This window comes from Rhinolophus ferrumequinum, chromosome 14, assembly GCF_004115265.2.
Source record: "Rhinolophus ferrumequinum isolate MPI-CBG mRhiFer1 chromosome 14, mRhiFer1_v1.p, whole genome shotgun sequence".
Lineage (NCBI taxonomy): Eukaryota > Metazoa > Chordata > Mammalia > Chiroptera > Rhinolophidae > Rhinolophus > Rhinolophus ferrumequinum.
Window position 1 is genome coordinate 12,489,302 of NC_046297.1, and position 17,082 is coordinate 12,506,383.

General features: G+C 38.6%; 1 protein-coding gene across 1 annotated transcript in view; it reads right to left on the minus strand.

Moving 5' to 3' along the window:
- Positions 1–17,082, minus strand: part of C14H8orf34 (chromosome 14 C8orf34 homolog) — a 300,332-nt gene that overhangs the window by 240,621 nt on the left and 42,629 nt on the right. Inside the window, 1 exon segment of the mRNA XM_033126929.1 lies at positions 1,453–1,600. Within this exon segment, the coding sequence (XP_032982820.1) occupies positions 1,453–1,600 (148 nt within the window).

The following is a 17,082-nucleotide window of genomic DNA, read 5'->3' on the forward strand; positions in this document are numbered from 1 at the left end:
TACTTGTGCTAGTCAGAATTCTAAGAGGATCCCCATGATCTCTGATGTTATCACGCCTTACATAATTCCCTCCCCTTGAGTGTAGACAGAAACTTTGACTTGCTTTGAACCAACAGAATATGGCAAAGGTAATGGGATGTCAAGGTATGATTATGTTATGTTATACAGGACTCCATCTTATTAAACTTGAATGAGAGAAATTCCCTTGCTGGTTTTAAAGAAGTGAGCGGCCATAATGTGAGAGAGCCATGTGGCAAGGAACTGTAGGTTGCATCTAGAAGTTGAGAGCAACCAAGGGGCTGAAATCTAGCCAGAAAACAGGGACCTCAGTCATACAGCTGCAAGGAAATTAATTCTGCCAACAACCCAAAGAGCCGGGAAGCGGGTGCTTTCTTATTCTAGACTCCAGGTGAGAATGCAACCTAGCCAATATCGTCATTTCCAGACTTATGAGATTAAACAAAGGATCTAGTTAAACTGTGCACAGACTTCTGACCCATGGAAACTGTAAGATACTAAATGTGTAATGATTAAAGCTGCAGAGTTTAATATGCTCCTATAACTCCAGATACTATAATTTATAAATATGGGCTAAAATGAGTGTCATTGGGCTCATAGATGTTCATCCGTCTGCCTTAATATCTTTGTACCTACAAATCAGAGCCCATACCTATATACTTTTGCTACTTAGACTCTAAACACGAAAAAGTAAGGCCAGGAAAAACCAAGAGTTCCCTCTTTTGCATGCCCAAAGGCTCACATCCTAGTTTCCTGGATGATGCAGATACAAGTTACGTCTGTATGGACAACCAATACCAGAGACGTCTACATTCTTCAAGGGAAACCCTAAACCCTATGCAATTCGCTGTGGCTTTGAGACATGGTCCCAAGAAGGTACCAGTGTGAGAATACAGCCAAAGAAGACCAAAATCCTCTCATGGGATCACATAGAGAATGAAGAGGATGAAAGAAGTGAGGGTGTCATTCCAGGAAAGCATTTCGAGTCCTGTCAGTCAGATTTCCATGGGACTTAGGCAAGAAGTTGGCTACGAAAGCAACAGGCATGGTGGGATTTGGTTTTGAAAATAAATGCTAAACCAACAGACCAATATGTAGAAGAAAAAAGCTGTCAGACATATATTTTATAAGCAAAGATGGAAGTCAAATCTACTCAGTTATCTCACCAGTACTTATTGGGGAGAAGAGGCTATTGAAAATCTGAACCTATTTCTATTAAAATTGAATACACAAATTCTCATATTTTGAAACGTAACACATAACAATATATTCAAATTCAAGAATATTTTATGACAAATTTTAGCACGTAAGTGAAGTACAGATGAAACCCTAGGTAACCACCTGGATTTACCTTATTATAATCAGAAAGACTTTGGTAAATTTTTACATTCACTATATCAAAATTAACAGTAAAATATATTTTTTTCTATTTACCTGATGTCTCACTTTCTGCCCAGAGAGCTGCTGATCCAGATAAAGTTCTTTGAAGTTGTCCACGGTTTCCTTGTTTAGACTGAAGGTGGTCAATGAGAAATGGGATTGGGTGGTCAGGTGTTTCAGTTATTAATTTCGTCATTAATTCCTGAAGGCAGAAGAGAGCATGCATTTACATCTAATAATAGCAAAAAACACTTACATAGCACTTTCTGTCACCAGGCACGGCTCTAACTGGTTTATATACAGCAACTAAGTTAATCCTAGTAACAGTCTTTTCAGACAGGTACAAGTTATTACCCTCATTTCTTCTGAAGTGCAGAAGAGTAAACTGTTTATGTTATATAGCTAACGCATGGCAAAGCCAAGATATGTTTATTTTAATTTTTATTATTATACATGGCCAAAGACAATACTAGACATTTAATATAATTCTTTTATAAATTATAGTCTAAGAATTTTAAACTTCAGCTTACTATTTTTGAGAGTCGCCACAAACTAAACTTTCAATAAACCTCACCATATATACCCAATGTTATTTTTCCTTCTTAAGCATATATAAATACGCAAAAATGAAGTAAATTATGCTGAAATGAAAAAAAAAAAACCAAGTAAAAAAACTCACAGAAACCAAAATGTGTCTTAAACTGGCTTCCAAACAATACAGAACTTCTTTTTTTCCAAAAGCCCTGATGGATATTCATTCTTTCTTCTTTTTTTTAATGAGTTAAGCAATGGAGACTTTCTCTACCTACCAAACAGGCAGTTCATTTATGAACAGCTCTAATGACGCCTTTAAATTGGGTCAAAGTCTGATTAAGGGTAATATCTGCACATTGTTTGTTGCCAGTCAGGAATAGCAAAGAGAAGCTCCGATTGGTGGTTTAGCATCCCCAGTCTGTTCTCATGAATAGCCGCCAAACTACATCATTTTGTGCTGTTACATGGGGTTTGTGAACTTGCACATACCATTTTACTTTCCTACCAAACTTCATCTTGTTAGTTTTCACCCCAAAATTCTAGCTTGTCAATTATCATTTAAGTTCAGAATCTGTGAGAGGCAGTGGTGCTTGTGAGTAGGCCAAAAAATCAGATATTCGAGGGCTAACAGAAGGGATATTGGTGACTTCCCGTCCCATTGTCTTTTTTTTTTAACATTTTTTTTTATTAGTTCCCCATTGTCTTATTTTGTTGGTAGCCTACTTCCTCTGCCATGAATGCTCTTTCTTTCAGATGTGCAGATGGCTGGCTTGTCATCATTCGTCACTAACGATACCTTCCTAGATACCAATCTTCATAAATTTTTATCACTTCATTATTTTATTTTCTTCACACCATCTAGGACTCTCCAGAATCATCCCATTTAATATCTGCTCATCTGTTTGTACCTGTCTCTACTTCTCCCCTACTAGAGCAGTAAGAACAAAGACGGGCCTGGTTTGATCATTCTCTCTCTAGGGCCTGGAACTCTACCTAGCTTATAAGCGGTGTTGAATGAATGAATGAAGGAATGAATGAATTGGCGTATTGACCACAGGTAAATTAGTAATTAAATTCCTTCACTGTCCTAATAAACAATAATTAAAGCATCCGTAGATTTCTTAGCCCAGCAAAATATACTCTTCTAACCTCCTGTACAAGAAAGTTCTGTCACGATATCTCAGGGATATTTGTTGACATCCATAACAGTCTAGAAACACACAGATTTATCTGAGTAGAGGCTAAATGGAGATTATAAATGACAAGATTCCAAGGAGATCTCAGAGACATGAATAAAATAATTCAAGGTGTCTCAAAAATGTGCAGATAGAGATGGAAGTAAAAGGAATAAGGAATTCTACCATAAACACACTGTGAAGCAAAGTATTTATCAGACAAATGTAATCTTTTTTAATATTCTGAAAAACAGGTAGGCAAACTACCAGGTGACACAGGTCTCCTTTATTTCTGTTATTTAACATATCAATTATTATAATTATAACTCAAAAGGTCATTCCTTGATTGTGGTAAAAGCATTGCGGGGTTCAATTAAACCCCAATCATACATTGGTGAAATTCAATTCAAAACATTTTGTAGAAGAGATGTGTTATGTTTTATTTAAATTCATTGTACATCACAAAAGCTATGAAAAAATAGAGAGAAAAATAAATAGAAGGACCAGCTAGATTAATCTTGTCACAGAAGGCCTGGGCACTCAGATAAAGAAAAATTAGGTCAGATAACAGAGCTTTAAAGCCACAACAATTCCTGTACTGAAACCTCTTAAGATCTCATGCACTTTCTTCTTTACCTTTCATATTAGATGGAAAGTTTCTGTCAGTACTTTTTTTTCATTTTAAAATAAACTGCAGCGTTCCTATATTGTCTCCAGAAGATGGATACCATCATAATGAACCAAATAATCACTGTTATTTTTTTTTTTATATCATCAGTAGTAACTAATTTTGGATATCCTTATATTCTGTCAATGACTATAGGAGATGAAAGACAGGACAAATTCAGTCATAAGCAAAATGAAAACAGTTAATGTTTGCAATAGGGTATGTCGGGTACTTTGGTTGGGCAAGAATCGAGTTTTAGATTACAGCTGACCCTTGAACAACAGGGGTTTGAACTGCTTGGGTCCACTTATACACAGATTTTTTTTCAATACAGTAGTTAAGTGTTGGGGGTGTCAAAGTTATATGGGGATTTTTAATGGGAGTCTGTAACCCCCACATTGCTCAAATCTCAACTGTGCTGTATCTGTAAGAGGACTTATCCTGCCTCTCCCTCAATCCATGCACCATCTACTAGACATTACGATGTGAATGATTTTGAGGACGTGAATTTGACAGAAACCTCTTTCCCACGCAGGAAAATTTAAATCCTTGGGTTTGCAAAGATGCTCCTGGCAGCGAAAGCGTTGATTCCCTCCTCCCCCACCCCCCACAAGGATTTATACACACAGAGAGAGGACTGAAAGGCTGAGAGATTGAGAGGATGAGAAAAGAGCAGTGCAGCTGGAGTGCCAGATTGGAGACAGAAACCCGACTGCAGAAAGTTTCACAGTCTTATCATTCACCAGAAGGAAAAAAGGTATTCTAGAACAGCAAACCAGAGTCAGGGATGGAAGCTGAACACCACGAGGGAAAGTTCTGTGTTTCCAGTAGGTACAAGGGGCTCCTCTACAATTATTACGGTGGCTGTGAGAGTTGTGACATGAAATTCTCTGACAGCCAGAATCTGACCAAGATTGTAATGCTGCACCTGGGCATCACTACGTGGGCCACCTGTCGTCTGCGGGGGGACGTCAACCAGGAAGACATGTGGTGCATTGACCTGGCGCTGGCTCCTGGCTGCCCATTCTGCCCTGACAGTGGTGCAGCACAGGCGCAAACCCAGATCCAGGCCCAGACGCAAGCGCAGGCGCACTATTACTCTCCCCAGACACAGGAGACGTTAATCTAGCACACAGAAATTGGGAAAAGGAAGGGATGGAGGGAAGGGTTAGATACCAAATGGGACCAGCTCCACTCATGGTAAAATGGCTCATAGTTGCCAGCAACTTTTAAAACTACTGTTCAAAGTTTCAAAAACTAGCTCTGATCAGCCCAGGCAGAGTTAGTGTTAATACGTGTTGGAATAACATGAATTCTAGGTAACACTCATCTCACTGTATAAAATCGTGTGTTTACCAGTGCAGCTCTCTGTGGAGTTCTTGAGGTTAGGAAACATCTTAGACTTCTTTGTTTCCCAAGATAAAAAAAAAAAAAAAACAAAAACAAAACAGTATTTGGAACATTTGCTAAAAGAAAGAATAAATGAAAAAATTACGTCAATAGCATTACTAAAAACCTTCTGTAGCTACATATTACATATATATATATCTCCCATCATGGCATTCATAACTATCTATAAACTGTTCCCAACCTGCAGCTTCATCTCTTATGATAATATGCTCTAGACTCTACAGATAACAAAAGTTCCCTTGATAAATCATTCACTTTCGTATCACATATTTATAGTAATCTCTCATCTCAAAATAAACAAGACTGATATGATCCAGGGTTTAGAAAGCTTATATTCTTCGGAAGAGTAAGGCAATAAACAAATAAACCAATCAATAAAATATATATTCTGGAAACCTCTGTGGAAAGAAAAGGCAGAATAACATATGGGAGAAAAATGTGTATGGTATATATTACATAGGGTGATTAAGAAAGCCTCTCTGAGGAGGTGATATTTGATTTGAGACCTGAGGGTAAAACTAGAACCAGACATTCAAAACGCCAGCTGTCCAGGCAGAGAAAACAGTAGATGTGAAGCCTCTTGGGCATTGAAGAGCCTGATACATTCAAAAGAGCTGTAAAAATGCCAGTAGGGACGGAATAGTGTGTGAGTTGAAGAGATTGACAGATGCCAGACCTTACAGAACCTGTCGGCTAAAGCATAGAGTCTGAATATTACTTTAAATGGAATGCAAGCCAATGGATGCTTTTAATGAAGGAGGTGACCCTGATATAACCTTCTAAAAGATGTTCTCTGACCACTATACATAGGTCAAAAGAGGAAGCAGGAAGAACTAGTCAAAGACAACAGAACTGTAGTAATGGCATAAGTGAGGGTGCAAAGAAGTGGCCTGACTTTATATAGATTTCAAAAGTAGATCTGCCTGGGGAGGGAGTGCGTAAAAGCAGCCTGAAGAACGAATCGCCTAGGTGTTGGGTTTGAATGAATGAATTCACTGTGATACGGAACAATGAGCAAGAAGTGGGTTAGGGGTGGAAGACCAAGAGTTCCAATTTGGGCATGACAAAAGGAGCTGTGAAGTAGCCAGATACGTGAGATAACAAAAGTGCCCATGGTAACTTTTAAATTCATATTTTAATGCTTCCTTTAGAACATCAATGATTCTATTTATTTTTTCAACAGATATGTATTGAGCACCCCCTGTAAACCAGGCACTGTGTGTTGCAGAGAGTGAACAAACGAAAAGGTACCCCTGCTTTGCAGCTGCTGCTGTTGGTCTAGGTTTCCTCTTCAAGTTGCTTTGATTATCCCAGTAAAACAGGAGAGTCAACAGCAGAAACAGAGCGTGGAAGAGGAGGACTGGGAATTTCAAGAAAAGGGAAACAATAGTGACCCAGGAGTGTAGGAGCGTGATTGGACTAGGAATATGACAGTTAATTGGCGGGCCCCCTGAGATCTGTGGTCACAAATTTAAAGCAAGACACGTTAGTGTGGTAGTGTGTTTTTCTCCCAACCATGTTCAGCTGCACAAGTGTCGGTATGAAAGAGGCGAACACTATTTGTGTTTAGGCAGGATTTTGGTTTAGCTTATTGAGTAGGATGAACTGAGAGTGGGGCAAGGCACTTGAGAGCACATGCAAGGGAGCAATTACAATGACTGGCCACCGACCCCAGAATTGAAGCTGGACAGGAAGCTGAGTGAGGACATCGAGGAGGTAAGAGAAAATGCAAACATGGTGGGGTCGATGAATTGGATGTCCAGGTAGGGACCAAAACAAGCTGGAGTTGGGTTACTGGAGGCAGTGAGCTAGAAGATGGTCGGAGAGAAGGATGCTTGGAAGTGATACTATGGAGAATCTGCCATTATTGGTAACAGCAATAGGAGAGGCTGAAGCAGGAAATCAGGTAAAAACCATTGGTTGAGAGGAGTTCAATAAAAGATGATGGAAAGCTCATCTATATCTATATGAAACGGTCAAGAATGAATACAGGCGTCGTATTAGAGAGTGTGGCAATAATTAGGAGTTAAAGTTATTGAGGAATATAAGGAACCACCCAGGGATCTGTAGATATAAATAACAATGAGGTACAGTGGGCAATATAATCTGAAGACATGGAGTTGAAAGACAGGACTATTGTCATGCAGGGTCTCAGCTCCTGCTTCCCGCACAACAACATAGGATATGGTGAGGACAAAAAGGGACACCCACAGAGCCATAGAAAGGGGAGTCATACCACTATAGTCTCGCTGGCTGGCAACTGGGTTGGAGATACAGGAAGCAGGAGCCACACGATCCGAAATCCATCATCGGCTTCTCTGCCAACCAACAAACCAACCCCTTACTAACTGCAATCCGCGCTTGCTAGCTCAGCCACGGCAGTTGTATCAGTGGCCAATGGCTCACTGGTTAGAGCTGATGGCCAACTAGTCACAGCTGATGGCCATCTACTACCCCAGCCAGCACCTTTCCCCGTGAGGGCGAGAGCCTGGAAACTGCTCTCTGGGACTCTGTCCCCACAACTATTTAAAAAATATCTCTTAAATCTAGGAAGTCTAAAACATTTAACTACTAATCTTTCCTCTTTATTAGAAATATTTCCTCTGCTGCAAAACTATACTGTTACCAATAAAATCCAAAACTATAAGATATGAGATTAATATTCAGATTTATAGATTCATTTTCAAAGTCAAGTTGTACCTAATATGAAGAACACTAAGTCAGTGTACAAAAAAGTTAACTGATAAGGCATTTAATATTAAATCTACGTTAAAGTAGAAGTCATGGCATTAGGCATAGATAGACATTCTCATATAAATTAATTTAGCATGCTATTCTCATATATTCCCTATGATTTATGAAAAGAAAAAGAGCTTATCTATGTCATCGGTAATTGCTGGTAATACATTTCTAATTTACAAACACCTAGTGCCCCCAGGCACAGAAGGCATGTGCTGAACTCTGTTTGTATATGCTTTATAAACATTGTAGATTGATATATGTTTTATAGAGTGATATATGTTTTGATAAAAACAGGAATCATATGCTTAAGACTAAAATTCCTTAATGAACAATAAACAGCAATCAGTTTCAACAAACGCTCACTAAGTCTGATAGTGAGCTCAGTGCAGATGGTAAACCACAAGGTGATTTAGAAAGATTCGCAATCATTCAGTCAAATCCATTTTTTGCTGAGGCAATGGAAAATCTTGCCAGCTGTTTTCAAGATGCTTTTACATACAAAATATGCTGTGTATGCTTATATATTTTTATTTAACCAAAATCATTTTCCTTCAACTCTAAACCCAGACCACAGATACTTGTGGTTCTAGAACATTTGTGCAACAAGTTAAATACATGTTGGCTTCTTGTGTAATACAATGGAACGATCTTTTTATACAACTACACATTGACTAGTCCTTCCCTCATGCCCAAAAGTCCTATTGAAATAACTGAAAAGAAATTATTTACAGAATGAAAATACAATAGCAAGGGAACACAAGAAAGGGTGCCATCAGTTGAGTAGAGATTTTGAGATTTTTGAGAAGCATGAAGAATGAAGCAGGTGGGGTAAGACTAATGGCTACACGAGAGCAGGGAGACACTACAGCCCAAGACAACAAAGTGCATTTTATTCTTTCCAAGAGAGCCAGAGAGAATATTCAAGCACAAAACCTTTGCACTAAAGTACAAAACCAGAGGCCAAGGAGACACCAGCAGCATAATTCATTCAAGAACTGCATTCTGAACAGCTGGGCTGGTCGGATCCCATGCACTTCTTCTAAGGAGTGTTTTTGGCAGCTGGGGCTTAACCCACAGAGCAAGGTCAGAGAGCTCTTGTCCCATGCCATCTGTCTGAGAAAGTCTCCAGGAATAGTGCTGGTCTCCAAGAAGCAGCAGAGTAGGACTGGAGGTAGCACTGGACTCCACCTCTCATGAAAGGTAAGGACAGATGTCTGGGAGTGCACGACAGGAAAGCATTCTACCCCCAGAGCAGGGCACTCCTCATTGGGCACTCTGGCTTTCCATAGATATAGTATAGTACTAGGAGACCTGATTGCCAACTTCTCTAACCTGATTCACACAGGTTAGAGGGAGAGGACAGAGGAAAAACAAATCTATTCAAGTAGTACAGAGAAACCCATATAAGCTACCTATAATAAGCAATACATGACTTGATAACCAGAAAACAACAGAAATTTTGGAAAAACTGTACAAGTGTATAAACAGAGAAAAACTGAGCCAAGAAGAAATAGAGCTATTTCAGGAAACTGCTGGAAAGAATGTTGCTTTTATAAAACAGGAACTTGCTGCCACACACACACACACACACACTCACACACACACATACACACACACACAAGAGATATCTGAAAAAAATATAGAATTTGGGAGAATTAAAGTATTGTTAAAGTCAAAATATAAATGGAAAGACTCAGTAAATTCGAGGCAATGTTAGTGATCTAAAAAGTTAAGTTGAATAATTCTAATGATAAATGAAACAAAAATACAAAAAATGCAAAAATATAAATTAAGAAGTATGAAAGTGAGATATAGAAGACCCACGATCCTTTAAAGAAGCATTTCAGAAGAATACACTGACAATGCAGTTAAGAAAATAAAGACAAAATACAAAACTCCCTAAGCTGAAGAGATGTCCAAAGTGTCAGACGGAAAGAGCTCATAATTAATGAAAAGACCTGTAACTAAAATGACCCTGTTGAAATGTTATGACTTCACAAAAATATTATGACAATAATATTTTTGAAATATTATTTTAAAAAATAAAATAATAAAAGACTTCAAAGCGGAAAAATGCTGCCTATAAGGAGAATCTGATATTAAACTTTTCATCAGTAAAACAATGTTTTGTTAAAAAATCGAAAAAGTAATGCCTTTAGGATCCTACAAGGGCAAGTGGGGGAATGACCTTAGAATTCTATGAATGTGTCAGGTTATAGGTCAAATGTGTAGGTAAAAAATCAGGATTTTTCAGACATGAAATAGAGTTTATCTCTCTCAAACCGTACATGGAAAAAAAAAAGTTTAAGAAGAATTACTCTACAAAGATTAAAAAAGGAATCTAAGAAAAAGCATTATTTGAATAAACTCAGCGGTAGCCAGGTAGAGAGAAATGTGGTAAAATTCTCGAAAGAAAAAGTTTTAAATATAGAATTAGACCTCTAAGTTCTTCAGGTGATAATATTTTAATAAAGGTGAATTACTTATCGATTTTTATGGGTACAGTCACTGTACAGGGACCTGCAGCCACAACACAGAGGCAAGCCCTACACACCTCGTGCTCCAGCCTCCATGACATCCTACTTCTGGGGCAGCCCCTGTCCTCCTGTCCAGGTTGGCCTTCCTTTCCCTGAGCCGCCCAGACCTCACCTCCACCAGAGAGCAGATGCTCTCGCAGTGCCTTGTGCTCAAATCCACCCAAGAAGCAGTCCTGTGAGACACCAGGACCATTGTGGTAGCTACGGGGCGAACAGTGGAGCCCAAGAAGCTCCGGAACCCAAGTGAGCAGAGGACCTTCCTTCACCCACAAGGTTCTCAGAGGACCACCCATCACACTCATATCTCTCCCAACTGAGTCGTCAGCAGAAACAGAAGACTCTCAGTGTACCACCCAGATGTCACGCCCATAGTCTTCTGTATATTCACAAATTTAATCTATCTTTGATTAAATACTCACTATGATTCCAGACCCTTCCGCTGGGTTCCATGACTGTATTCTGGAAGAAGGTTCGAGATCATGTTTACATTCATTAAAACCAAAGCCAGCAATGGACCAGCAGATTGAATCATCCCTATTATCCCTTCCCATTTGTTTTCTCTCTATTTCCATGCAGGCTTTTGGCCCCACGGTTGGGTCCCCAGGACCAACCACTGCTTTACATTGCAGGGCCTACTCCATTCCCTGTTCTACTCAACTCTCCAGCCTCTAAATTAAAATGTTTTCTGTAAATATTGTTCTGTGCCTTTCATCTGGTAACATACTTTTTACATTCCTATATCTTTGATTCCTTCCTCTAATGGCAAACTTTTTCATGCCCTTTCTGATATTTTTCATGGCCAAAGAAGTCAGAGAAATGCACGGATCCTGAAAGTTAGGATACAACAGGAAGAACTCTCTAACAGTTTCACTATAGCAGGAAAATCGAAAAGAGTTTATTGTGTTTGCTTTGCTATTTTTTGAAAGTAGTTGATTTGCCTATATTTTCATTTTCTCATGGAATTATGAGGAGATGTGAACTTGGAAAATCAAGTCTTTATTTCCTTCTGAGTTAGTTTTCAGATTTTATCCTGCGTGTCTGTTTTACCTGCTCCTCTATATGTATGACACAGGTGGCTATAGATTGGAACACTGTCAGAGGCAAAGACCCTCCCTGGACAAAACCTTAGATGACATATGAACTGTAATATAGCACACAACCAATCAGGCAGCCAATCTCTGTCAGTCTAGAGTTGAATCCACAACCAAATTCTCATGGAAAGACTATGAGAAATGCCCTAATAAGCAACGACTCAGACTGGCCCACACCACTGAATTTATAAAATCTTAGGGAAGATCAGGTCAGGTAGCAGACTTACCATATTTTATTTTAGAACCTGGGCGAACCCAGTGATCCCAGAATAAACAAAATCCTTAGGTTTAAAACAGCCCCAAGTTCTAGGGACTCAAGTATCTTAAGAGGCCCAGAATTTCTTTGTTCTTTGTGAAGGCCCAACGTAGGATCCCTATGCCAAAGTAAGCCAGATACAGGCAGCACTGATGTCAGGCTCCGATTAACAGATGATCAGCGAATCACCTTAAGAATGTACAGTCAAAAGACAAATTGACTCACTCCTGTGTAGTAACTGAGGCTTCCAAAAGGTAGGGGAAGAAAGTACAGAAGGTTAGGGGCAGAACAGCCAATGATGAGAACGAACAAGTCCACAAGGGACGGAGCATGCATGACCTGATGGCCACAGGAGTCACCACAAGTCTTCAAGGAAATCTTGCCTCCCTCAGGGTCTATCTGTCCATCCTCGTGGAAGAGGTGTCATTACCGCTACTACCAAGATCACATCACAAAGCTCCTTATTGATATTTGTTCTAGCTTGAGTCTGAGTCTTCAAGAAGTAGTTACTTACAAGCACTGAACTGCATAGATTTGAAACTCCTGCAATAGTAGGAAACCTCATCGAGGGGTTTTGCCAATGCCCAAAGCTTCTCCGTGGCGGGGGTGGGGGCAAGGGGGTTGGGATGGCAGGGCTTACTCCCACAGCCCCTGCAGTGATGATTTCATCTGCAGTAATCATCCATTGGTCATTGGTTTCAAATACAATAGACTCATTCACATAGGTTTCGTTCTAAAATTTTCACTATAATTAGGATTAATACTGACTCAACAAATACAGTTTCATCCTGAAAATATACTAAAGGTAGGACTGGCCGTATAATTTGCAGGATCTACTACAAAGTGAAAATGTGGGGGCCCCTTTTCAAAAATTATTGAGAATTTCAAGACAGTGAGTGCAAGCATTAAATCAATAGTGGGGGCCTCTGAGTGTGGGGGGAGGGGCTGTGTGGTCGCACGCCCATGAAGCCAGCCCTGTTTAAAGGATTGGTAAGAGTTGCTGAGTCAGATACCATTGTGCTGTAAACTGCTTTTTCGGTAAATTTCCCCAATGCTAAAACTGCATATTTAGCAAAACAATTCAAATATAGCATGACTATCTCAAGAGTACTTGAAACTTTTTCAATTGCTATAAAATTATTTCTTTGATAAGGATGTTGGATTATGTAAGTGAATTCTTCTGTGCCAAAATAATAACTCTATTTGTGATAACACTACAGGATTTCTAAAATATTATTTAAGTATACTATGTTTTGCTCCTGAGAATTGTTTAATTACCTGTTCCTTTCAAGCTTATGCTAACCAACCTTTGAGTATATATTTAATATAAATGGGATAGTGTTCACAGATATTATTCATTAGTTCAACTGCAAAGGAATTTTAATTAGCTTTGTTTAAACATACCAATTAGGCTAATTAATTTTGAATTAATTAAGAGGTCCTGCAGATTTCTAATAGTCAAAGTAGCTACAGAAAAATCATAGACTATATTTTAGTATCCTTGTGTTTCTGCAATGTTCCAGGGTTGTAAATTGCTTTATTTGTGGTACATATATGTTGTTTTTCTTTAGAAGATATGCAATAAATATAAGAAAAAACAGACTAAAAGAAACCAGTAAAAAAAAAAACATACAGTAACAGGTCACAGGACCAAAGGAATGGCAGTACAATTTAGTAATTCATTTCAAAAGTAAAAAATGTGCATCCTGACCTAGCAATTCAAAAAAGACAAATATGCAAGGATATTTATTGAGTACTATTTAAAATAAAAACAGTAATAACCTAAAAGTCTATTAATAAGATTTTGGCTGGAAAAATTATTATACACCGTATTTTGGAGTATCTTACAATTATTAAAAAGAATAAAGTAGTTTCTACATACCCATACACATTTTTCTCCATGTTAAATTGCTATATGAAAAAAAAAAAAAACCACTCAGAGAATTCGTTTATGATTTTTGAGATAATGATCCAGTAACAGGAAGCTGGGAGCCTAATTAGGATGGCATTTAGGAAAATATGGGGGTTAAAACGAGAACTGAGAAATATTTGGGAGGCTGGGAGAAAGGAGGTTGCCCTCTACGTAGAGCAACAATGGGTGGAGGTGGCAAGAGCAAGAGTGACAATGTAAGACAGCTAGGATGACAGAGACCTTCAAAATGACCTGGGACAATTTTCTCACTTTACAGTTGTGGGAAGTGAACACCTAGGGATGAGATGACTTGTCCAAGTTTACAGAGGCAGTAAGAGTTGTGTTGTATACTGTACAAGATGGAATTACTCGTTAATTTATTGCAATGATTAATTATTAAGTAATTCATCATTAAAATGTTAGGAAATACTGTAACTTGAAAAAATTCAGTAAACAGACATTGAGCCGTCCCCCCTGTTTTTTGAGCCCTTAACCTGCAGAATCTGATGGTTTTTTTTTTTTTTTTAATCACATGCCAAACTCCATGCTCGGGCCTGGGAGATATTAGGATGAATAGGACATGTCTCCTACCGTTTGGTGGCAGGGGAGAGGGAGGTAGGGGTTAAGACAAAAATATTTCCCCAAAGTTGCCATTTAGTGTAAAAATTGCTAAACTTCTATAAGTATAGCCTCCTTAGGAACAGATACAGTAGAAAGTGTTTGGTTCATTATGTGTAAATTACCATTAAAAGTACCCAGAACACTTCGTATTTCCTTGCCATCAGGATATGTAGGTATTCTTACCACTGAACGCTTTGATAAAACATGCATGTTCATTTTCTACCCCACCACATCAAACTCCATAGATGCTTGAAGCTGACTGGTTTCCTCTTTGGCCCTCCAAATACCACTTTCCCTTGCCTGCTATTATGTAGTTGCTCTAATAACACAGTTCTAATATAATAGTCGTCCACATGTCTCTCCCTTAAAAGACTATAAACCGTAAACCACAAGGATCTGGGCTCACCTATATTTCTAAATTTCTCATAGTACATAGCGATGATTTGGACTCATCAGGTCAGACTGTTAATTTAATTTTTTGTTTGTTTGTTTGACAAGGTCAGGCAAACATAAAAAGTATTTAACAGAATGCATTCCTTGACATCAGGGAGTTCACAATTAATATTTGACCAGTAAGTACAGCGGGCCCCATTCCAGATGTTCAAAATCTTGAATTAATTGGTTGGAGAAAGATAGAGATGACAGAGATAGAGAGAGAGAGAGAGAGAGAGAGAGACACACACACAGCGGTAGCGATAGAGACAAAGGTAGCAGTTGGATTCAACATAGTGTATTTTGCTACCTACCCCCAGTAAAGCTGAATGTCCAGGGAAAACCCCATGCTCTGCTCTTTGTTTGTGTCAGAGTGTGACAATATTAATCTTAGGGCACACGAAAGTTGCTCACTAGGTATTTGCACACTGATAGTTATTAAAATCCCTTTGCATCTTTTCCACATTTTGATATTGAGGGACATTCTCTTACTGCCTATGATATGGAGTAATTCAAATTATTGTTGAATTTTTTGCTAAATTCTCCCTAAAGCTACTTGAAAAAAAGTTGTTTCAAGCCCTGCTTTAGAAGAAATTGTAGAATTTAAGCTACAACATTTAACAGTCTCTTCGCATCGCTAACACACTACATAATACGATTCATTCAATTATAGGGATACTGCATTTTCAAAGAAGTTGATTCTCTAATTGTTATGTTTGCTATAGTATGGCCTTTTCCCTCAGAGCGATATAATTCAAGAAATGAAATCCTGAGCACAAAATTAAATGAAAGGTACCATAACTAATAGTGACCACTAGATGGCAACAGCAGAAATGTCATTATTTTTAGTACTAAATTAATGAAACAACTGCCTTCACTGAAAATGAGAGATTATGAGCTTACTGGAATGCGTATGAGTCCAAAACAAGGTGAAATTCACCATTAAGGAAATGTTATAAATTCAGAAACAAAATTACTTTTCATACTACTTAGCACTTAACTTTCAGACAATCCTTTCCAAGGGATGTGTGTTCCCTCTCTCAGAAATACATGCCTCCCCACTCAATGTCACTACCTATAGCATTATTCGTAAATCTTCCTTCACCCTTGCCCCCACCCACAGTCAAATACTAAATCTGACTGCTGGTACTTCATAACTCCATGCCAAATCTAGTCAGTCCCCTCCAGTCCAGATGCCACCGTCTCTCCCCTGGATCTCCGTCATGCTCTCCTAATAGGTATCACTGCCTTTAGCCTTGTTCCCCTCCAATCCATTTTTCAGACTGAAGCAAGAGTATATTTGTAATGCTCTCATCTAATTACTTCGCTCGCCTATTCAAAGCCCTTCAATGGCTTGCTAGCACCTTCAGAATCAAGTGCAAACCCCTAAAGATGGTTATATGGACCTACATGAACTGACTCCTGCTGAATTCTCTAATTGCATCTCTTGCTAAGTCAGTCTTCTGAAACTCTGCACTGAAATATTTTGTTTCCCTTGGCAAATCTTCTAAAGGTTGTCTTTTCTCTATTTTTTGTCAGGATGTTCATTTTCTTTCCCTGTGCCATTCTTAGGAAGCCAAGTGAGAGCAAAAGTCAAGCTGAAGCCTGACTTTTAGGCTGTGATATAGCTTCCAATTTGTCACCGCAGCTTAGTACTGTTACATTATGGCGGGGAAAAAAGAAAAGTCCTGATTTTTCACTGATCTGCTCACCTTCCTCCACCTTGGCTAAACTTGACCAAAACCCTCTAATACCTGAATTCGACGCATGTTACTCAAAAAAAGCTATTCAGCTGTAGGAAATGCACTAAATACATAGATATATGTCCATTTTAGTCTTCAGTAAGTCCTTCTTTCACCAGCTCCAAATAATTAATTTAAAGCATGAGTGAGCATGCTTTACTTTGCAGCGTTCTTTTACAAATAAAATAAAATTTTGGCTAATGGGTTTAACAAAATTAAGAAAGTAATGTATTTCTCTAACATATTCCCTTAGGAAACCTTTCCAAGGTCAACATTCAATCCTTGGGCTTTTTCCAAAACTTAGTCTTTATTCCCTGAAGCCAAGAATTATCACTTTTCAAAAATCACAATAAGCTGTGGAAGAAAATAGGACAGCAATCCCTCACACAGGCATATTCTCAAACCAAGAATAGACTGAGGATGAACAGTGGTCAGTCTCCTTTAAATGGATTCTCAGAGCCTATCCATTTTCATATATTTAATAGGAACACTCTTGTACGAAGTATTTTTTAAAGTAAAGCATAATTGGGCGGAAAAGTATTTTAAACAAAGGTATTTTGTAACA